The following is a 23,393-nucleotide window of genomic DNA, read 5'->3' as shown; positions in this document are numbered from 1 at the left end:
TATTTTAGCCATATGTTAGACTTATGCCTTACAACAAAAATGGGAAATTTGAAGGAGAGAGAAAAAAAATTTCACCATCATCACTACCATCACCAAGATGGAAACAATTACAAGCAAATAAAAATGCAAATAGTTCCCGTGTCAGCATTAGATGATAACAAATGTACTTCAATGAATCAACTAGATGATACTAGAGTAACTTTTTAGAAGAGATTTTTACAGACTATTCTTTTATTTTTAAAAAAGAGACCTATTCCAGCTCTGAAAGGTTCACTTGGAAAATGGAAACTAGGCCAGGTGTAGGGATACATGTATTAATCTCAGCTACTGGGAAGGCTGAGGCTGGCAGATCACTTGAGCTCAAGAGTTCTGGGCTATGCTGCCCAAGTGCTCACATTCAGTTCAGCATCAAGATGGTGAGCCTTCTGGGAGGGAGGGGCCAACATATTGCCTAAGAATCAGTGAATTGGCACAGTTTAGAAACAGAGCACTTCAATGTTCCCATGCTGATCAGTGGTAGGATCAACTGTGAGTAGCCCCTATGCTTCCAGTCTGGGAGAGTTAGGAAGACCTCAGTTTGAAAAGAAAAACAATATGGAAATCACAAGATGCTCATCCTCTCAGACTCTGCCTTTGGACTTTCCCATTGTCAAATTGGAAAAATAGTTCACGATATGATAATGTAATGAGCACAAGTAAGACAAATAGCTCTTAACAAAGTACTGCTCTCAGTGAAAGTGTTCTCCCACTAATCAAGGTTCTTAATCTTTTTTGTGTCATGGACAGCTGTGGAAGTCTGCCAAAGTCTGTTCTGAGACCCCTTTCAGAATAATGTTTTAAAATAATTAAAGAAAATGCTAAATTTCAGCTAGAGGTTAGCAAAAAAAAAAAAAAAAGAAATGTAGAAAATGTAATAAATAAATATGTAACAAAAAAAATGTAAATTTTTCCTGTTCAAATTTAAAGACCCTGGGAAATCTGTCCACAGTTTACTTAAGAATGCCTATACACTAATCAAAAGATCACATTAAGTTTTAAATAGTATCTGTCCATAGTATCTACAGAGATGTAGTGGGAATGAGGGATGATTTCTAGAAACTTTGCACAAAATTGGTATAATAGCAAACTGTTGCCCAAAGAAAAGGGAAAATTTCCTTAGTGATATCAAAATGTCAGAAATAGTTCTCTACTATCCCCACATTTTAGAGAGGAAGATAGCCCTCCACAACCACAATCAACAGGAAGAAGTGAGCTCCTGAAAACATCAAACGAGTAGTTGCAACTAAACCTAATTCAGTATAATGCAGGAGGGAGGGAACAGCTGCCTGAAGCAGATGACCTATATCCAGCTCTAGCTTCCACTGCCTCCCAGTGGCCCTAACCAGAACAGAAGTCACAGATGTAGAGAATAACCTCCAGGACAATCAGGAGTTAGCTAGAATTTATTTTAGCTGGAATTTATGTCTCCAGGGCATATAATTTTCCTCTGGTACCTTTCCTATGTTATTCCTTCCCTCTTTGTTACACTTTCTTCTAAATTTTCTTCTAAAAGATTTTTCATTTTTTGCATACTTCTCAATCATCTCATTTTTATTCTCTAAGTACTTTGCACAGAAGACACAATTTTGTAATATCATACCAAAAATGCATCTCAAATCATACAGCATCAGCATCTAACCAGGATTTAAAATGTTGAGAGCTAAAGGGCCAGTCATTTTGTTTAATGCACAGAACTTTCAGAGTACTTTACTTAGAGAACGTGAGTGTATATAGAGTAAAATAAAACATTATATGTTTAGTGTTGAGCAGGCTCATCAAAATATAAACAAAATACAAGTTCGGTTTCTTCTGAATTTTTGGTTAATGCCTGAAGGATTTCCAACAAGCACAAAACTGTTTGTTCACTGGTAAATGAGCCTATTTTGGTTGCCAAGTAGCCGAGTCTGCCTTTTGAATCCCACACTTGTTCTACACATGAACTCCAAAGTACTCATGCATAGCGTATCAATACTTCCCTCAGTAGCATCCACCACTAAGTGAATGAAAATGATACAAAGTAAACATGATGGGTATTCTATTCATCCAATTTGGCATCCAAATAGTGTGCCTATTTTACTCTTTTAGGGGCACATGGGGTGGGGAGAGGTGGTCTGCACTTGTGATTTCATCAGCGTACGGAACTCCCAGTGTGTCAACTCCTTTTAATTAATGCAGATCTGCAACTTTTCTTTAACTTATGGTCTTAGAGAGTTCCCAGGGCCACAAAGTAGTTTAGTGATTTACTCATGGTCATAGAAGAGGTGGGATTTGACTCAAAGGGCAGCCCATTCACTGCTCCAATGGTTCTTAACCTTTTTGCTCTGAGAATCCCTTCAAATTCTCAAAAAGTATTGCAGACTCCTCCCACAAAAAGCTTGGGTTTGTGTTTGTTATACCTATTAATATTTATCATATTGTATGCTAAAATGTCTCAGTATTTTTATGAAAATAGTTTTGACCTTGCAGACCATTTTAAAGAATCTCAGTGACTCTGAGAGGTCCCTGGACCACCCTTTGAGAGCTACTGAACTATGACATGCTGCCTGTCTATTATAAATGAGAAATTATAACAGAGAACAGATAGATGTCTACATAAGCCACACTAGGATGTCCCATTTAGCTCATTTCCTATTTGTATTGAAACATTCTTCTCCTTCTGTCCTTCTAAAATTTGTTCACTTGGGGCGGCTAGGTGGTGCAGTGAATAGAGCACCAGCCCTGGAGTCAGGAGTACCTGAGTTCAAATGCGGCCTCAGACACTTGACACACCTACTAGCCATGTGACCTTAGGCAAATCACTTAACCCCAAACACCCTCCAAAAAGCAAAAAAATAAACAAACAAAAATAAATAAATAAAATTTGTTCATTTGTTCATTCCTTTGCCTCTTGAAAATTAGTTCTGAATTAGACCACTCGGCGTGCAAACACTCATGCCATCAATAATCCATTTAGGAGCTAGAAGAGAGATTCTAATTATGAATAATAGGATACTGTAAGAAGAGCTCCTATCAGTGACACATGGTCAAATTATTCATTTTAATCAAATTTTAACATTTAGTCCTTTTATATTAGAAGTATATCCCATACAAAGGTGCCTCATACATACATATTTTAGGGATGACATCATTATTAACTTTGATTACCAACCCCTAGAGAAAAGTCACAAAATCTTGCCATGTCATCATTCAGCCAAAGACCTATGTTTAGCATTATTCCTCTGGAATTAATTGTATGCCATTTCATTTCACCTAATGTTATCTTTCAGAGAACAAATTAAGAATGTTAGGAAGAGTAAACCTGAAGGTTTTGGGGGGGTGTTTTGGGGTGAGTTGGAGGGAGGGGAGTTAGGTTCTTTGTTTTATTTTGTTTTAGAAAAATAGTATCTGAAGTGTCTGCCACCAATTTGAACACCTCTGTTTTTAGGGCTAAAACTTCAGAGACTATTGCTTTTCCCTTATACTCTGTGCCTACAATTTTGACAGCTTCCTGAAATTCAGTCATGAGTTTATAGACTAATTGGTTGAGATGTTCCTACATATCTGTAACTCAAAGCATTGATTAGCATATGATCCTGTCCTGTATATTCTTGTCTGCAAAAGATAGAAAAACAAAAAAATTATTATTTTAAAGATTAGCCAGGATTATTAAATGTGATATGCAATGTATGCCAACTACACACTTGTTGGGTCACACTTGCATAACCAAAGCCATATCCATTCACACATGGCTTTTTCCCTTGCTTTCTACACCCTATGGAGAAATATGTTGTTGTTTAACTAATTAATTAACTAGCTAGGAAGTACAATATACTTTGGTCACTAGGTAATGACCTCAAGCCCCTATCCCAATAGTTGTGTCATAGGGTATTCAGTGCACATGGGTGAACTTTCTCAATAGATGCAGTATTCCCCCACTGTTCACTAGAAGGGTGATCAGACTACATACAAGTTGATGACTCCTTCCTCCCTTACCCTGAGTTCTCTTCAATTCTATATTGGTCTATCTGGGCAGGGGGGATGTAATATGGAAGTAAAATGCTAAAATTAGAAAAACAACAGTTTGGTTCCCTTCAATCTAATTCATTCCGTCTTTCATGTCATTTCATAGGCCATTTATATTCTAACCACATGCATTCTATTATACAGAGATAACTAGTAAAATGGTTGTCAAGAACTGATCCTCCCAATTTTTTCCCAAAGCAGAATCATACCTCCATTTTTCTCAGGTGGTAAAAGGATTAGGGCAGGAGTTATAGGCCCAGGATCAGTTTTTAAAGACCAGGAACTTTTATCAACTAGAGCATGGTAACATTGTGGCAGGAGCAGGTTTGTCTTCCTCCCATTTCACCAAGATGTGGTTTCCAGTAACTCATGTTCCAAGCACCCTGGAATCTGCACCAAATTCAACTCCCTCTGACAGCCCCAACTCCCCCAGTGGCAACTTGCATCTCTTAATCTGGGTCTCAGTTCTGATGGTATCTCGGTCAAAGCAGGTAATATTCAGGCCTTCCTGTAATGGTGACTGCACCAGAATTTGTCAGCCTGAGTTCAGGGGCCATTGACTGTCTATGCATGGTGGACAGGGTGTTCAGCTCTGCTTCTGTCCTCTTTCTGCACCTTGAAACTCTGGGCAGGAAATTATTTTTTCCAAAGACAAAGGTAACCCTTTGCTCACATATGGCTTAATTCAACACTCCTGTGAGGGCATTAGGAACATTTTATATAAATAGTCATTAACAATTAAAATGTGATTAAATAGCAAGTCTTTGGAGACTGAGAAAAGGGGTTAATTGAAGCGAATAAGATAGTTGCCAAGGAAACTCTCTCCTCATTGGAATGAGACCATCATGGGGTTTCACACAGAGAGAGGAGTCCTGTCTGTATGCAGCAGGCAATCTTCTCACTGGAATAATCAATAACATGAAATTCTATGCATAAGGAAGTGATATGCCATTGAGAGCAAGATTAAGTAAAATATAGATACCTACATACAAATTAAGTACCTCCCTCACTAAACCTTAACTTTTCTATCAGTGATTTATTTAACTGTTTTTCTTTATCATATTTTAAGGAGAAATCTTTATTTTCTTCTTGTTTTTAGGTTCTACATGTCAAATAACTTATAACTCCCTTAAAGCTCCCTATAATCTCTTCAATGCTTCCAACTTAGAAAGAAAATCCCTAAATATCAACTTATCAGAGAGGAGGTATTAATTTTCATCCTTGCTCTCCTAACTCTTAGAGCCTTCTTTCTATCTATTTAGTCCCTCTCTCCCTGGACCCTGCTTCCTTGGAATTTCTCTGTTTACAAATAGCTTGGTATTCAGCCCAAAGAATAAGATTGCAATTACTTGAAATGGAGAGACAGAAAGCTACACCACTCCTTGAGGCTCTATAAAATTCTGTGGGCTGTCCTATTCACTTCAATTATAATAACAGCTTTTTTATAAGATGCTTCAAGGTTTTAAAAATTATTTCCTCACAATAATTCTGTTGAAGTATTAGTGTCAATATTTTACAAATGAGAAAACTGAGGCAATGAGAGGCTAAGTGAATGTCTCATAGTTACACAGCCAATAAGTATCTAAAGCAGAATTCAAACCCAGGTAGGTCTCCTGACTCTAAGTATAGGACCCTAGACTGTGCTGCCTTTCAAAAATAAATGCATCTTCTTTCCTATCCTTGGAAATTCTTCTAGGTTAAAGCTTTGTCAGAAAGAGACACCCTAAGGGGAATATATATATATATATATATATATATATATATATACACATATACATACATACCTACACACATATACACACAGTACACACATACATATAAAATTCATTTTACACTTTTAAACACATTTGAACAAAATGGTTTTAAAACAGCCTCATCGTGACATCCTCAAGCCATTCCTCTGACATAGGCTAGCACTATTGTTATATTATTCTTGTTGTATAAATGAGGAAATTTAAGTATGAAGATTTAACTGAATTGCACATGATCAGGCAGCCAATTTTCTAACAGTATTGGTAGGGATAGCCTTTTGAATTAAGTTCTGTTAAAAAAAAATCCATTGAACCATGTCTTCATATACTGCATGGTCCATTGCATGATGGGATACTTTGCATTATTTTCTTCCAGAGGCAAACATAATGTTTCTAATATATATTTTACAGATATTCAATTGACAGGAGCAGTGACCCTGGGCGATTCTTTTATGTTGACATCACAACAGGGGCTCTTATGACTGCAAGACCCCTTGACCGAGAGGAGATCTCATGGCATAATATCACGGTCCTGGCTATGGAAATGAGTAAGTAGAATAGATGGGCTTGTTAGTAAATATATATAGGTATTCTAGAATATGAAGATTTTAAGAACTTTGGTTGAATATACATTTTTGTTGTCCTTAGGAATCAGGAAAAAATGGGAATCACAGCTCTGCCGGTGACTTATATGACTGAGGCAAGCCATTTAATCTAACTCAGTTTCCTCACAAATAAAAAGAAGGGATTGAAGGAGAACTTTCCAGTGCTAAGGTTCTAAGATTTGAGTTTAAAACTAAGAGAAGGTCTAGTGGAATATCACTGGGCTCTGTCCATGGTCCTGGTCTGCTCAATAGTTTTGTCATTCACTTGGATAAAAATATAAAAGACATTATTATCAAATAGTGATACCTAATGGCTAACATTGTTCATGACCAAATTGGTACACATAAAATAGACCTCAACAGGCTGGAATATGATAAACCTAAAGTGGAGTTAAAATTTTGGAAATATAGTTCTGTACTTAAAATTGAAAAAGAGCTGACTGTATAAACATAAAGATAAGGATAGACAACTATTGATATATATATATATATATATTTAAATGGTAGTTTTGTAGACTTAAAAGTTCATATGAATCAGTAACAGCAGTTAAGAAAGCTATTCTGTCTTTAGCTACATTCATAGATGTATAATGTTCAGAGCGAGGCAGGCAAAAATCCTGCTTCCTATACCCTAGTTAGAGCATATCTGGATGCTTGTATTCATTTGTGGGGAAGGACATTCTTTAGAAAGGGTATAAACAACCCAGAGGAAATCTAAAGGAGGACAGCCAGGATGTTGATGGAACTCAAAACAAAGATCATTTGACGAAACTGACAACAAGAAAAGACTTAATGGGAACATGATATCTTTATTCATGTATATGAGGGAGTGTCACAGGGAATAGAAATTAAAATTTGTTCTGCTTGACTCCAGAGTGCAAACTAGGAGAGAAGCATAGAAATTGCAGCATGGCAGATTTCAGCTCAGAGTGAAGAAAAACTTGTCAACAATTAAAGCTACCCCTAAATGTTATAGGATACGTGGAAAGGTAATCATTTCCCCAAAGTTTCACTCTTCAATCAAGTCTGAATGGCTCTTGCCAAGAATTTGTAAAGAAATGCTTTTCTCACTCTACTTTGCACCTGGTTTCATGTGAGATTCCCCTCCCAGGTTAGGCTCATCATTTCTAATCCCACCAACATGGTACTAACTATAGCCTTAATTGACACTACCTCCCTTAGCCTTCTCTCTTCTCTAATTGAAAGACTGGAGGGCGGGATAACAAACTTCTCCCAATGCCTTCCTTTATAGAGGACAGAAACTAGATTTTCAGCTCATTCCACTTTGCATCTGCTGTGCCACTTTGTTTCAGCTTCATGGAACAAGAAGCCCCCATGCTGTGTACCCTCTGGTGTTCCCCCATCTTCCTGCCTCCTTTTGTGTGTTCTTTCCCCTTTTTGAGTGCAGGCTTCTTAAGGGCAGGGGTTATCTTTATTTTCATTAAGTATTTCCCCAGCACTTAACACAGTGCTGTAGGTGCTATGCTACATAGTAGGTGCTAAGTAAATGTTTACTGATTGGATTGGATCAGATGGATTGGTCAGGTATAAGTTGAACTAGATGATCTCCAATTCTGTCATCATGAAAGAAAATTACTCTTTTCAAGCCAATTTAATGCACTGACTAGAGTCAGAAGAAATAGATTCAGATCCTACGTCTAATATTTTCCATCTCTGTAACTTTGGGCAAGTCACTTAACATACCTAGGCCTCATTTTTCTCAGCTGTAAAATGAAAAGTAGGATGAGATAGTTCCTGGGAACCTTTCCAGTTCTAGAGCTATGATTCTGTGATAACTGAATTTTCACTGTGCATGCATGGAAATGTTTTATCCTTCCATCAGTATTTTGCAATGTTTATTCTCTTCCATTCTGCTCTAAATGGAGTGGGCAGCCAAGGCATAAAAGGGACAAGGGTGAGACAATCAATACTTGATTTCAAATATAAATTCTACCAAAGATGCATATACCCAGTTGGGCCCCAAGTTGTACCCAACTCATATACTATACATACATTTGGTTTCTCAAATCCTCTGACACACCCTTTGTTTAATCCCTAAATATTGAGTGATTTACATTTTAATGACATATTTCAAAGCAGAACTCTTTGGTACAAAAATAAAGTTACCCAATGTTTGAATGTATATCATATTAGATGCATACTATCTTAAATAAATCCCAGAGTACAAGTGGACTTTTTGGATACATTTGGATACATTTACAATCTTAAATCAAAGCTAAGCCAAGAATTCAGAATCTTTTCTTAGATAAACTTGGTATCAGCTGTTCCTCATGTCTGCTCCCTCCTAGTAATCTGTTCCTTCTTCCCTCTAACATCCCTGGTTCTTGTTCAATCTTTCATTGTCTCCTTACCTGACTCTAGCTCAGCTTTACATTAGATATGTATCATGGCCTTTGTTTATATATTATATTTGTATATAATTGGTCCATTCATTTAGGAGCAACTAGTATCACCAAGTATACATATATTGCTTCCCTTGACGAGTTACTTTTCCTGGTCTCTGAATAACTTACTCTTTCTATATTCTATTTTATTTTGATTTTCAGACAACCCCACACAAATTGGAAGTGTTTCTGTCACAGTAAAGGTCTTGGATGTGAATGACAATGCTCCTGAGTTCCCCAGATTCTATGAAGCTTTTGTTTGTGAAAATGCCAAAGCCGGACAGGTGAGTAGGACCACGTGATTGTGGTCTATGAATGAATGAATGAATGAATGGATGGATGGATGGATGGATGGATGGATGGATGGATGGATGGATGGATGGATGAATGAACGAACAGCACTCAAGAGCTCACTATGTGCCAAGTACTGTGAATTTTCTTTTGCACTGATGAGTAGTCCCCAACATAGAACATGGGTGTATAGCCCAGAGAAACACCTGTTGCAGATTTATTATTATAATAAACTAGTCATACCTTAAGTTTCAACATTTCCCTACAGGTATTGTCCTAAAATGTGCATAGAGATCAGTCGGAGTTCTGAATGTATTCTCCCATAGAAACAACATTATAAATGGTGTTTGGTTCCCAGGCTGGCACACAAAAGACCATTTAACCATAGTGTTGCTGAACTAATAGCATTGACTTAAGTTCTTGTTGCTGGGAAATAGAGCATGTAGTGAATACAAAAGAGGGGAGGCAGAAGAAAATAGTTTCTTCCTCTTTTCTTCAGAGTATTGTGGCAAAATATTCAAATAAGTGGTTTATCTTATACACTTTCCCTTAATTTCTGCCCTCCTTCTTTACCCCTAGAGGTGCTTTGAACAGGATTTGCTGAATCTTCTCAAGCTGACTAAAACCTGCAGTGTGGCACTTTACCCACCCTGTACTTATTAAGTGCTACATGTCCCCAGATTACTCCCTATTATTAAAAGAAGAAAAAACCTTCATCATCTCAGTGCAGATCCCAAGCTAAGTGTTGAAAGAACCGTTTCCCATGAGATGAAGGAAGAAAAGAAATAAACATTTATTAAGCTTAGCACTTTACTAATATTATTTCATTTGATCCTCACAACAACCCTGGGAAATAGGTGTTATTTTTATCCTAATTTTACAGTTGAGGAAACTGAGGTTAACTGGTTTAGTTTTTGTTACACACCTAGTATCTGAGGCAAGTTTTAAACTCAGATCTTCCTCACTCCAAGCCTAATGCTCTATCTACTATGCTGCCTACCTGCCTCAAATGACACATCCCTCAGGAACTTCTCCAGAGGTAGTCACTATTTTTTTACTTTAACGGGAATTCAGTCTAATCTGTCCCTGAAAATGAATCCCTTGTAGAATATCCCTAAGAGGTCACCCTCCATTTGAAGACCTATGGGGAAGGAGAGACACACTACCTCTGAGCAGAGGTTCTTAATATTTTTTTGTGTCATAGACCCCTTTGGCAGACTGGTAAAACCTATGGACCTCTCCTCAGAAAAGTGTTTTGATTACATAAAATAAAATTACAAAGACTCACCAAGGAAATAAATTCTGTTGAAGTAAAGATGTAATGTTTCTCCCATATAAGTTCATAGATCCACCTGTAAACAATCCTCAGAGCCCATTTTGCATCCATGGACCCCAGGTTAAGAACCTCTTGCTCTAAAGGGCGGCCAGGTAGCACAGCAAGTAAGAGCACCCAGTGTCAGGATGACCTGGGGATCTAATCCCAGGCTCAGACACTTAGCACCCACCCAGAAATACCTGGCTATGTAACCTTGAGCAAGTTACTTAAACCCAATTGCTTAGGGGTGGCCAGGTGGCTCAGCGAGTAAGAGCACCAGCTCCAGTGTCGGGATGACCTGGGGATCAAATCTGGGCTCAAATACTTAGCACCACACCCAGAAATAACTGGCCATGTAACCTTGAGCAAGTTACTTAACCCCGATTGCTTTAATAAAAAAAAAAAAAGAACCTCTTGCTCTGGAGACAATCTATTCCACTTATGGACAACAATATTTGTTGGAAGTCTAAACCTGTCTCTTCAACTTTCAATCATTTTTCCTAGCTTTTTTCCTTCTGAGGCTGAGTAGAAGAATCCCTCTTCCATTTGAAAACTCTTCAAAGACTTGAAGACATTTGGCATTTCATCCTTTAATCTAAGCATTAGGCAGTATTGGATAAAATATGGGAAGAGGGTGACAGTCTCAATGATGACAAGCCTATTCTGCTTAGAAATCTGATCCTAAGGTCAATGCCCCCAAACTATTCCTGCTTTTCACAACTTCTTTCCACACTCCAGATCTGAACCAATAGATTATCTCAAAGCTCTTCATTTCTTCAAAATGATTCCAATGGCTGCGGTAATGTGGCCTCTATCTGGGTGGCATAGCAGAATGGGATGGGATGGAAAGGGTTGGAAAAGAATGGAAACGAGTAGAATGGAATGGGTTGGGATGGGGTGGGATCAAACAGGAATAGCTGCCTGTCATTTGTGTGTCTGGGTCATTTGTAAGTTGGGGACTCTCTGTACTAGTCATTCCTGAACAAGAGCTGTTATTGTCTTTAGCTCTCCCTAGTGCTTTCTACTCGGATGTGCATCTCCTCCTCTTCCTCGTCCTCATCCTCCTCCCTCCCCCTACTCCTCTTCCCTCCTCCTCCCATCACCACTGTATCATATCTATATAGCCAAAGCTTTTAAGAGTATCTATATGAATTCACTAGACAATGCCCACACACCTCTCTGCTCTGCCTGTGATACATAAGATAGAATGACTTTTCTTTAAGGGGAAAAAAAGCATTATATGTTTGATTCAACTTTATTATCCTTACCTCACCAACTTGTTCAGTTTGATAGTTTATAATACACTGAAAAATAATTTAGAAAAGTCTAGGCACAATTCTAATGCTTTGCCTGTGAATTTTTAACCTTAACATTCTCTTGAACTGTTCAAGTTCCATTCACAAAAACCTAGAATTTTAGAGTTGGAATGAGCTTCAGTGGTCATATTATCCATTTGTTAGTTATTTGTTTCAGTTATGTCCAACTTTTCATGACCCTATTTGGGGTTTTCTTGGTAGAGATACTGGAGTCGTTTACCATCTTCTTCTCCAGCATATTTTACAGATGATGGAACTAAGGCAAATAGGGTGAAGTGCCTTGCCCGAAATCACAAGCTAGCAAGTGTCTGAGGCCAGATTTGACCTCAGAAAGATGAATGTTCCTGACTCCAGGCCTGGCACTCTGTCCACTCTACCACCTAGCTGCCACATATAACCCAACCAATGTTCAAAAAATAATAATAATTCTCCTAGAAACATAAAAGGGACTGAGAAGGAAAGGGGGCTGGGTGACAGCTGGATTTGGAAGCAGCAAGACTTGAGTCTGAATTTTGCTGGGCACTTAATACCATGTGACCTTAGGCCAGGCAGTTTCCATGTCTTTGAAATGGTGCTAAAAAAACAGCCTTTCATCTCAGGGTTGTTGTGAGGATCAACTGTGATAATTCATGTAGAGCACTTGGAAAACCTTAAAACTCTATACAAGTGTTGACTCTTTTAAGAGAATATTAAGAAGTCTTCTCATTTTTTTGAAGAAAAAGAAAATATTCTCTGCTTTTCACAAAATCATTAATTTTCAGAGTCAGAGGGAATCTAAGCAGTTCTCTGGTCAAACCCATACCCACAAAGAATTCCTAGTACTATACACTTGACAAGTGCTCATCCACCCTTTGCTTAAGGACTTCCACTGAGCATCTTCCCAGGGCAGCCCATTCCACTCTCAGACTTCTGTAATTGCTAGACAGTTTTTTCCGACGTTGAGCCTAAATGTGACTCTTTGCAACTTCTATATTTCTTAGAGAGCTTTAGGGGGGAAAAAGATGTTTTCTGACAAGTTAACAGACTTTAGTCATTGTTCTTGTTAAATGGAATCACCCAAGCAAATCCACCTTTCTGCAGTCTGATTTGAAATGTTCTACAATGAACTCACCTTTAAATACCACTTACCAGGTGACACAAAGTCACAGAATTGAGAGTGTGAGCATCCAGAGTATCACATAAGGTCATTAGTTCCATCTGGGAACCCCCTCTCTTACCCCACATGCATTCTTTTCTCTCCCACCTGGCTATTGAAAATTGGATGCTTTGAATTAGACTCCAGGACTTATTTATGGTTTGTTTAGTTTTTTTGTTCATTTTTCAAATCACCCTCTGTAGATGCAGCTAAATTTATCAAAAGTTGAATTTCCTTGTGTTAGTGGCCATAGCAGGCCATCTGCTTTGCCTCAAAGAAAGTGCAGATGTGCTTTTTTCCCAGAAAGTAACCTTGAAGAGGGCAGAGAGATGAATCATACAGGATACTTTTGAATGACTGAGGGCAAGAATGAAACTTGTATATCATACCCCAAGTAAGATATGATGAAAGGATCTGTCATTGCCTAGGACAATGACTAGGGGGTATTCCTAACCTAGATCCAGGCATACAGATTTGCCCTTTCGTTTTAAAAACACAGCAACCTCAGATTTCTGCCCTAAAAAGAATGTGTGTCATGTTGGGCATTCTGAAATAGCCTTTTCTGATAAATGTGCAGAATTTCAGACCCATTTCTCTGTAGTCACACATCAAATAAAGCCATGTCTCACAGTGCTTGGCACAGGGTAGGTGCTTAACAAATGTGCTTGTTTGTTGATTGATTGATTTATCTCCCCCTTATTTAACTGCTTGTAGTCGACTTAACAGAGGACTAGGTAGATGATTTCACTGCTATTTGGAACTTTCAGATAAGGAAAACAAATGAGCAACTTCTTTGCAATTTATAGTCTAATACACTGAAAAGTGGAGGAATTTGCCCAGGGTCACACAGCCAACAGGTCAGAGGAGCCTAATTCCAGGTCTTCCTGATCCCTAAGGTTAACTCTCTACCCACTATACCAAGCTGCTTCTCATCTTAACAAACACTATAAAAATATCTAGCCATGTACTTGGGAAGGGAAAAAAAGACCTCCTGCTATCATGTAATAGAGAAAATACATAGAAGAGGCTACAGTAGGGTAGAAGATACTGAAGGTTCTAAGAACCTAACACAGAATAAGCGGTCAGAACAGATCTGAAGCTAAATTGTAAACTAAGCAAAAGATGCCTTCAGCAAGTTCTTGGTTCCCTTTGTATCTCTCTCTCTCTTGGTTCCCTTTGTATCTCTCTCTCTCTCTCTCTCTCTCTCTCTCTCTCTCTCTCTCCCTCTCTCGCTCTCTCTCTATCTCTCTCTCTCCCTTTCTCTTTCTCTCCCTCTCCCCCCCTTCCTCTCTCCCTCCCTCTCTTTCCCTCTTCTTTCCCTCTTCTCTCCCCCCTGCTCTACCAATCCCCATCCTTAGTAAGCCTCTTCTAACCCCCTCTCTCCCATAATACTGTTATCCCTTTCACTCAGTATTCTATTTTTCTCCTACGTGAGAAATCCCTAGCCTTTAAACCTGAGGCTCACTGATGTGTTAGTGAACACTAAAATGCTAACATATAGCTTCTATGTTGTATCAGCAATGCCATATTCACAATGCCTATAGAGATTACAAATATGCTGATATAATTATCCATTACAAAATACGTCATGTTTGCCATATGAGGAAATAAACTAGAAAATTTATTAAGATACCAAAAGACTGAGTCCCAAAACCAGAAAGTGAAAGCCATCAGAGTAGTTATGATATTGGCACAGGTAGATAAAGTAGAAAGCACCCACATTTTCAAGCCTTTAAAACAGAACAGGCTACCTCAGGCAAAGGTCCTCCTCTCCCCACTCACAGCAACCACCCAGCGTCCTGGAAGCACGCTCCCAGCAGCTCCGGCCCCTGGCAGTCCTCAGCAGCAGTCCTTAGCAGAAAGTCCTTAGCAGTCCTAACTCAAAAAGGGCTTCGCGCTGCCACTGCCTCTGCTGCTGCCGCCGTCACCACCACCGCCAGCCAACGCAGGAACGCTAGCTTGGCTTCCGCTTCCTCTTGCTCCGCCCCTTCCTGCTACATCAGCAAGTCCAACGGGGCATGGAAGATCTTTAAATCCCATAACCCTTACATATGTTTGATCAGAGAAGGTTCTCAGGGGGAAGCACTGAAGCCAAAGAAAGGACTAACTCTGGAGTTTGGCATGACCATAGAGAGTAGACAGTAGACACTGAAGGGCAGCTGTGGCCTTGTAGCCCTGCCTCACGATGTTTTCAATAAAACAGCTCCAGTTATCTGTGAATTAGTGCAACCATTCTAGAGACCAATTTGGAATGATGCAAAAGAAGTGGTTACGATATCCTCATTCTTTGACTGAAAGATTCCACTACTAAACATAGACCCCAAGGAGGTCATACATACATACATACACTCACACACACACACACATACACTTTTGTAGACGCTAAAATATTTATAGCAGCACTTTTTGTGGTAGCAAAGAATAGCAATAAATCAGTTGGGGATTGGCTAAACCAGCTGGAGTAGTGAACTGTGCAGTAAGGGGATATGATGAATGCAGAGAAACATGGAAAGTCTTATGTGAGTTGATGTAAAGAGAAGTAATCAGAACAAAAAACAAAACAACAATATTCCCAATGACTACACAATGGAAATGGAAATTATAACAAATACAAAACAATAAAAAAATAAACACTATAATATTACAAAGAACAAGCATGGCCTCAAAGAAGGAATATGAGAAAATACCTCCCACTCCTACTTTACAGAAATTGCGGTGGACAGTTTTGTCTATGGGTGTAGAACATTGTGTATATTTTGACTCAGTTTCCTCATCTATTAAATGAGGCAATTGAACTAGGTAATTCTCTAAAGTTGCTTCCAGATCGAAATTTCAGATCCTGTGGTATCAATTTCTTTATCTGTAAAATAGGGATAATAATAGCACTTACCACGTGGGTGGTACAGTGGATAAAGCACTGGTCCTGGAGTCAGAAAGACTCAAGTTCGAATCCAACCTCAGACATTAGCTGTGTGGCCTGGGACAAGTCACTTAATCTCTGTCTGCTTCAGTTTCTTCATCTCTAAAATGAGGATAATTAATAGTACCCATTTCTCAGGGTTGTTGTGAGGATCAATTGAGATAATATTTGAAAAGTGCTTAGCACAGTGTCTGGCACATAAGTTGGCAATTGATAACTGGTTCTTCCCTTCCTCTTCTTTCCCCCTGCCTCACAGGGTTGTTGTGAGGATTAAGTAAGTTAACATATAAAACATTTTGCAAACCTTAAAGGGCTAGATAAATTTTAGCTATTAGTTCCTCTTTCCTAAAACAACAACAAACAACTTTGCTATAAAGGATGGCTCTGTGAGAATGGAAGGGAAAGGGACACAAGGGAAAATTTAGATTCTGTAGAAACAAATAATATCAATAAAAGGTTTTTTTTAATCTATTCCCTTTACTCTGCCTCAAGAGAGGCTTGTTTTTTTGTATAAGGACACGGCATCCACGGCTGCGACTCTTTCCAGTAAATTTGCCACCAGGCCTTCTAATTTGCTGAGTGACAACAATAAACAGAACACCTGACCACCACAGCTCCATCATGTTCTTGGTGAACCTTGTGTTGGCTGGGGGAAGAAGAGAAGGAAGGGTTGGGTTAGTTGTTCATTTTTGCCTTCTCAAGGCACTATTGGAGATCGAGAACTCAGTTTTCATGGACTGTGGGGGCTTTTCAATGGGCTCTAGCTGCTTCACCTGGTTTCCTTTTTTCCTTTCATAGCTGATTCAGACAGTGAGCGCAATAGACCAGGATGACCCACAAGATGGTCAGCACTTCTACTACAGCTTGGCTCCCGAGGCAGCTAACAATCCCAACTTCACTCTAAGGGACAATCAAGGTAATGAGAGCGGCCACAGACTCTTAGCTATGGAGATGCTCTTTTTGAGAGTTGGACTGGTGATGCTTTCCATTACAATGTTATTTCCAGTAACACCGAATGATAGCTGCTGATTAGAGAGGTCTTCAAGGTCATATGGTTGTGCCCATTTTTCTCTAAAGCATGTTCCCCAGCTCCCAGGGAATGAACATATCCCAGCAGCTCCAGCTTCCCCTTGATGGGGCTGCTGCAGGTTTGTACATCTGGATCCAAGGGAGACTTACTATTAATTCATAAAGGTTTGCTCAAAGGTAGGAGAAACACAGCCTTGAGCTGGTATAGGGAAGAGAATCTGGCTGTTCTTTTGACAACTAGTGCCTTTTTAAGTGTCTCCACAGGGTGTCAGGGATGAAGCACCTTCCCCTCTGGCTCCAAACATTCCTTTCATTTCCCTGACTGGTTGTGATTCTTCTTTATTGCTCTGTCGATGTGGTGAACGAGTTTAGAGAAGGTGGGAGAAAATGAGCTGGAAAGGAGAATCAGCAAAGCCAGAGAGGAGCCTTTGGAAGGCAGGAACCAGAGGAGGATGGGAAGCAGTAAGCAAACCTTGGCAAAATATTGAAGAAGAGCAGAGAGATTGTTAAGGATTAAGATACAACCATCACAAGGCTCTTTCAGTGTGCCTAGTCAGTGCAATGGACAGAGCACCAGGAGCTGAGTCAGGGAGACTTGAGCTCAAATTCAGACTCAAACTATTATCATCATTATTGTTGCTGTTATTATTGTTATTATTGTTATTATTATTAATTTCCCCATTAAAAGGCAGTGAGGTGGCACAGTGGATAGAATGTAGGGCCTGGAGTCAGGAATACTCATGTCCTTGAGTTCAGAACTAGCCTCAGGCACTTACTAGCTGTGTGACTCTGGACAAGTCACTTAACCCTGGTTGCCTCAGTTTTCTCATCTGTAAAATGAATTAGAAAAGGAAATGGCAAACCATTCCAGTATCTTTGCCAAGAAAATTCCAAATAGCGTCACAAAGAGTCAGACACAACTGAAAAATGACTAAACGAAAATCCTCATTTTACAGATGAGGAAAGTGATACTAAGAACAGATACATGATTTGTCCAGATTCTCACAGTTAAATAAGTTCTGAAGTGAACCTGGGCAAGTCGCTTAGCCATTCTCAAACCTGGTTGCCTTATCTGAAAAATGGGGATATTTATAGGACCTACCTGACAGGGTTGTTGTAATGACCAAATGAGATAATATATTCAAAGGGTTTTGCAAACTTTACAATACTTTATAAATGCTAGCTATTATTATTTTAAAAAATACTTCATCACTTTTTAAAAAATTATCATTAGGGTACTTCAGTTACGTGAACATCTTATGGAATCTATCAACTTTTGATCCATTCATTTCTTACTCCTGAACTGAGTGAACTTAATTAAGTTAATTAATAATTTTGATTGTCTAAAATACTAAGAACTATGTAGCCATTAAAATTTAATATAAAATGGAAATCCATAATTCCTGGTTTTCTTATTCTTCTTAACAGAGTGATAGGAGTCAGACAGTGCAGGCAGTATTATGTGTAGTAAAGAGGGGCAGTAGTGTGGGATTCAGGAAGACCTAGGTTCAAATCCTGCCCCAGGCACTTGCTCACAATATGATTCTAAGTGATTTAACTTCTTTGTGCCCTACTTTCTTCATCTACACAATGAAACATTTGGATTAGATAATCTCTAAGGTTCCTTCCAGTTCTCCTTCAGCCTCATCAGAGCTGATATTTATATAACACTGAAAGACTGCCATAGTGTTATACATTGTCTTATTGGATCTTCCCCACTCTATCAAATGGCTTTACAACTATTATTACCACTGGTTTTTCACATAAGAGAAGCTGTGACTTAGCTACAGTTACACAGGTAGTAAAGGTTGTAGGTGAATGCTTAACTCACTCATCTGACTGAGGCAGCTGACCCATGAATAGAGCATTGGACCTAGAGTCAGGAAGGCCTGAGTTCAAATCTGAACTCAGATATTTACCAGCTATGTGACTCTGGGTAAGTCACTTAACTCTCATCTGCCTCAGTTTCCTCATCTGTAAAAGGAAGAAGTTGGATATGATGATCTCTAAGGTCTTTTCCTGCTCTAAAATTCTATGCATCTATTATTCTTCCAACCAGACAAATATTCTGCTACTGTTGATAATTATGATATTTACAAATAGGATATATATATGTAAAAAAATAGGTGAAATTATATAATCTTATTTCAATGATAGCAGAGGGGTTTTACTTTCTCTATATCTGGTCACTACAGCCCAATCACCATGGGGGCAGGGGTAACCTGGAACTAGGCAATGAAATAGGGGAGACTACACTGTGGGTGTAAAGGGGCCATCACTTGGGATCACCTAAGGACAAGGAGGCACAAGGTCAGTAAGCTATAACATCACTTGGGAAAGCACACATCTCTAAATTTCAGGACCTTCTCAGACATACCTGCTGTTTCCTTACCTAATTATGGCTCAATCTAAAAAGGGCAACTATTAAACTAGTTTTTGTCTAAAATTAATGGGTATTTATATCCTTGTTCCATTAAATAGAGTCTGTTTCAATATGAAATCCAATATTTAATATGAGGGCACAAAATACTATTCAGTATGATACCATGGAAAGATAACTGGCTTTGGAGTCAGAGAACCCTGGTTCAAATCTCACTTCTGATACTACTATCTGTATAACCTTGAGTAAATTATTTAATTTCTCTGGGCCTCAGTTCCTAATCTACAAATGAGGTGATTGGACAAAGTGATCTCTAAGGTCCCTTCTATTTCCAAAGTCTATGAATCTGTAAGTACTATCACCTTCTAGTGATTTATGCTAACCTCTTTAAAGCAATCTTGTTTTCTTCACATTATTAATGCTGTAGGGAGTAGACTTGTAATATCATTGATATAGGGAATTCCAAGGTGAAAAAAATCCCCTTTACCAATTCAGATCAGCACATTCTCAAGGCATAGTCTTAGAGAGTTGTCTAGAGCACTAAGAGGTTAAGTGACTTGCCCAGGATCTCATAACCAGTATGTATCACAAGTAGGACTCAATCCCAGGCCTTCCTGCCTTTGAGATCAACTTTGTATCCAGAAAGCCTTGCAACTTCTCCAGAATTAATTTTGTAAAATTCTTAGGAAAAAGTGGATAGTAATGAATACTCATAGTTGGAGAGACCTATATCTGAGTCTCAGATACACACCTTTCCCCAACCTCCAATATTTCTAGAGCTAATTCAACTAAAATATTTATCAAGTGCCAGTTGTGAAAATCATAGTTCTAGGTATTAGAATTGAAGGGGGATGGGGAATACACAAATTAGATAAAATAAAGTCTATGCCCTCAGGGAGTTTATATTGTCCAGCTAACAGGTAAATTCCCATTCAACATTCCTTTGCTTAGTTCAAGCTCACTTTAATCTTCCCTGTGACAAAGGTTGATCTCATAGATCTCTAAAAACATCAAAATTACTTTTTCCCCCAGATTTCCCCATTTTGTATCACAGAATCACTGTGAAAATTCTATAGGAAAGTAAACAAAAACTCCAGTCTGAAATAGCCATATTCTGTGACCTTTGACATTTGGTGGTGAGAAATTATCTATGTAATGTGGAAGTATGTCTTAAAAAAGAAGTTCTCTCTGTTTTTCCATTTATCTGCTTTACAGGGAACCCTACTTACAAAAATAGTCCTTGACCCCTCATGTGTAGGTTTTGGAAAGAAAATCATAGAAAAAGAATGAAAGAACTATTGATTTCCAGCATTTCATATCACATCCTATCAGACAGCCTGTAGAGTGATGATGCATTTTTTTCCACACTGGCATTTGGAACTATACCTACATAGAGAAAAATATGTTGCAAAATATTGGGCCCAAGATTTCTTATGAATTACTTTGGGTCGCTTTCCAGTACCAATTTTTGGAGCCAACACCCATACATGAAAATCTACTAGAACAGGACAGCTAGGAAAAGGAAGTGATTCATCCCTTGAAATGGTCTCAAAAACACTGGTTAGCACATTTTCAACAGAAAGCATAAACTTTTAATGTCTTCCCATGACAGTTTTCTATACAAGTACACTCTACTGTAGAACCCTTAGGAAAAGATTCGAGACTCCCAAATTCACACTGTGTTTGGGAAAGGACATCACACTAAAAGAAAATGCAGATCTCTGATCATGTTGCTACCCTACTCAACAAATTCCAGGGATTCTCTATTATTATCTCTAGGATCAATACAAGCTTCTCTATTTTACTTTAAAGCCCTGTACAATCAGACCCTAATCTAACTTTCCAATTTTATTATATATTGTTCCCCTTCAGTGAATTCTACTCTCTGACCAAACTGCTCTTCCTTTTCTCCTCACACACAACAATCTAGCTCCAATCTCCACACCATTGTGCTGGTTGTCTTCCTGATCTAGAACATACGTGTACTTATATCACATCTGTCCTTTAGTACAGTAGCACTGCATGATGCATAAAAATGGAGAAAAGATGCATTCCCTGCTCTCATGGAAATTATGGCCTCGTAGGGGACAGAGACACAAATATCAGTAACTATAATCTATATAACATTTCATGATAAATGCCACATTTGACCGCATCAATTTGTCAGGAAATGCTTAAAATTGTGGCCTTTTCCCACTGTGCTGAACACTTTTACAAATATTGTCTCACTTGATTCTCACAACACACCTTCAAGGTAGGTGCTGTTATTATCTCTGACTAACAGCTGAGGACACCATGAAAGCTTTTATACAGGAGGGAGTGCTTGAGTAGTTTTAAATGAAAATATACCAATGCTCTATCAAATCTGTGATCTCATCAAGGTGGATATTCCCTCCACTCATGCAGATAACAACCTATCAATTATGGTCCAGTTTGTGGAATAGTCATAAAACTCTTCACATACAGTTACCATCAAAGTCCATCCCACATGTTTCAAGCATTCTGATATTTCAAGGCTACCAATAAAGTAATTGCCTGCCCATCAGGTGTCTCTTGCTTTGACTCACTGACCTGCCCATTCTGGTCATTCATTTTTGGATGCCATCCTTCATGTATCTCCTGACACAAATTCTTCATTTATACGTGTTGCATTCTTTCCATAACCACTACTGCCTTTTGGGTGATCCTCAACTTCAGGTTTCAGACTCAGATTCCATAACTTACAGCTTTACGATGTCATGATATTGGATGGAAATGAATACAGTATTCAAGAGATGGCTCTTTATCTCAGAAAGGTGATTGGAATCATTAAGAGAAACATCAAATTTCCCAAAGGCAGCCCAGCCTGCTTTTCTCTTCCTGGTCAATTCTGGGACCAACTTATTGACTTTTTGTGGTGTTCATGATATACATATATGTATATGTATACATCTGTATGTGTATATATGTGTATACATACATGCATGTGCGAACATGGTTTTAAATATATATATATACATATACACACACATAGTGATAGATATGTAGGTATTTTTACAGATGGGTCCTAAAGACTGTCCATCCAACTATATCCCTCAGTCTATACTAAGGATAAATAAATAGTCAAATAAATGACTAGACAGAGGATTTTGTTATACTGATTAGCTACCTTTCAGTGTCACAAACACTTTGTCTCCTCCAATCTATTCTCTCCTCAAATTTATTTTTACAAAAGAGAACCCATCCTATAGTTTAGACACACTTGAAGAATGTTGAGAATATGGAAAAAATATTATAGATCATAATGTATATCATTCAAACCTATACTGGAGGAAATTTGAGGAACTTATGCTATACAGTTTACACAGCTAATATATAGTTTTGGGCAAATTATAAGCTAACAATAGCTAACTTTTTATCTAGCATTTTAACATTTGTGATTTAACATCTTCTTATCTTTCTACACTGTTTTTTCATTTGAGTCCCACAACTACCCTAGGAGGGAGATATATATTTTGTTTTTATATCATTTATATGTCTCACTATATTTCTTCCCCAACCCCTTTAGGAATATCATCCTTTATAATCAAATGATAAAAAGGAGAAAGAAAAATAAAGTTTTATCAAAACTATGCAACACATAGAAAAAGTCTGACATCACATATACTATACTACTATTATTATCCACATTTTACAGATAAAGAAACAGAAAACACATAGCTAGTAAAGTCCAAGGTGAGATTTGACAACTCAGGTCCCTCCTGACTTCAGAATCACCTCTTTTTGCTGCACCAAGAATTCTTAATCTGGGCTCCATAAACTTGAGGTTTTTAATATATTGTCATAATTATATTTCAAGAAAATTGATTTCCTTTATAATTCTATATACTTTATATTATGTATTTAAAAGTATTATTTTGAGAAAGGGTCCATAGACATCATCAAACTGCCAGAGGGGTCCATGACATAAAAAGGTTAAGAATCCCTGAACTTGGGGGTGGCTAGGTGGCTCAGTGAATAGAGCACCAGCCCTGGAGTCAGGGGGACCTGAGTCCAAATCCAGCCTCAGACACTTAAAACTTACTAGCTATATGACCTTGGGCAAGTCACTTAACCCCAATTGCCCTCCAAAAAAAAAAAAGAATCCCTGAACTTCATCATAATCAATTCCATGGAGGGGGAAGGAAGGAAGGAAGGAAGGAAGGAAGGAAGGAAGGAAGGAAGGA

At 38.4% G+C, this 23,393-nt stretch overlaps 1 protein-coding gene across 1 annotated transcript in view; it reads left to right on the top strand.

Moving 5' to 3' along the window:
* The window catches only part of CDH20 (cadherin 20), a 304,259-nt gene that overhangs the window by 266,209 nt on the left and 14,657 nt on the right, over positions 1 to 23,393 (top strand). The window contains exons 9-11 of the mRNA XM_069100751.1: positions 6,204 to 6,340; positions 8,965 to 9,086; positions 16,578 to 16,695. Coding sequence (XP_068956852.1) covers positions 6,204 to 6,340; positions 8,965 to 9,086; positions 16,578 to 16,695 — 377 coding nt within the window. The remainder of the gene's footprint in view (positions 1 to 6,203; positions 6,341 to 8,964; positions 9,087 to 16,577; positions 16,696 to 23,393) is intronic.

Source organism: Petaurus breviceps, unplaced genomic scaffold (genome assembly GCF_028583685.1).
Source record: "Petaurus breviceps papuanus isolate PSGF00001 unplaced genomic scaffold, PetGlider_PUasm1.0 42, whole genome shotgun sequence".
In the NCBI taxonomy this organism is placed as follows: Eukaryota; Metazoa; Chordata; class Mammalia; order Diprotodontia; family Petauridae; genus Petaurus; species Petaurus breviceps.
Note: the sequence above shows the minus strand (reverse complement) of the source record. Positions and strands in the feature narration are given on the sequence as shown.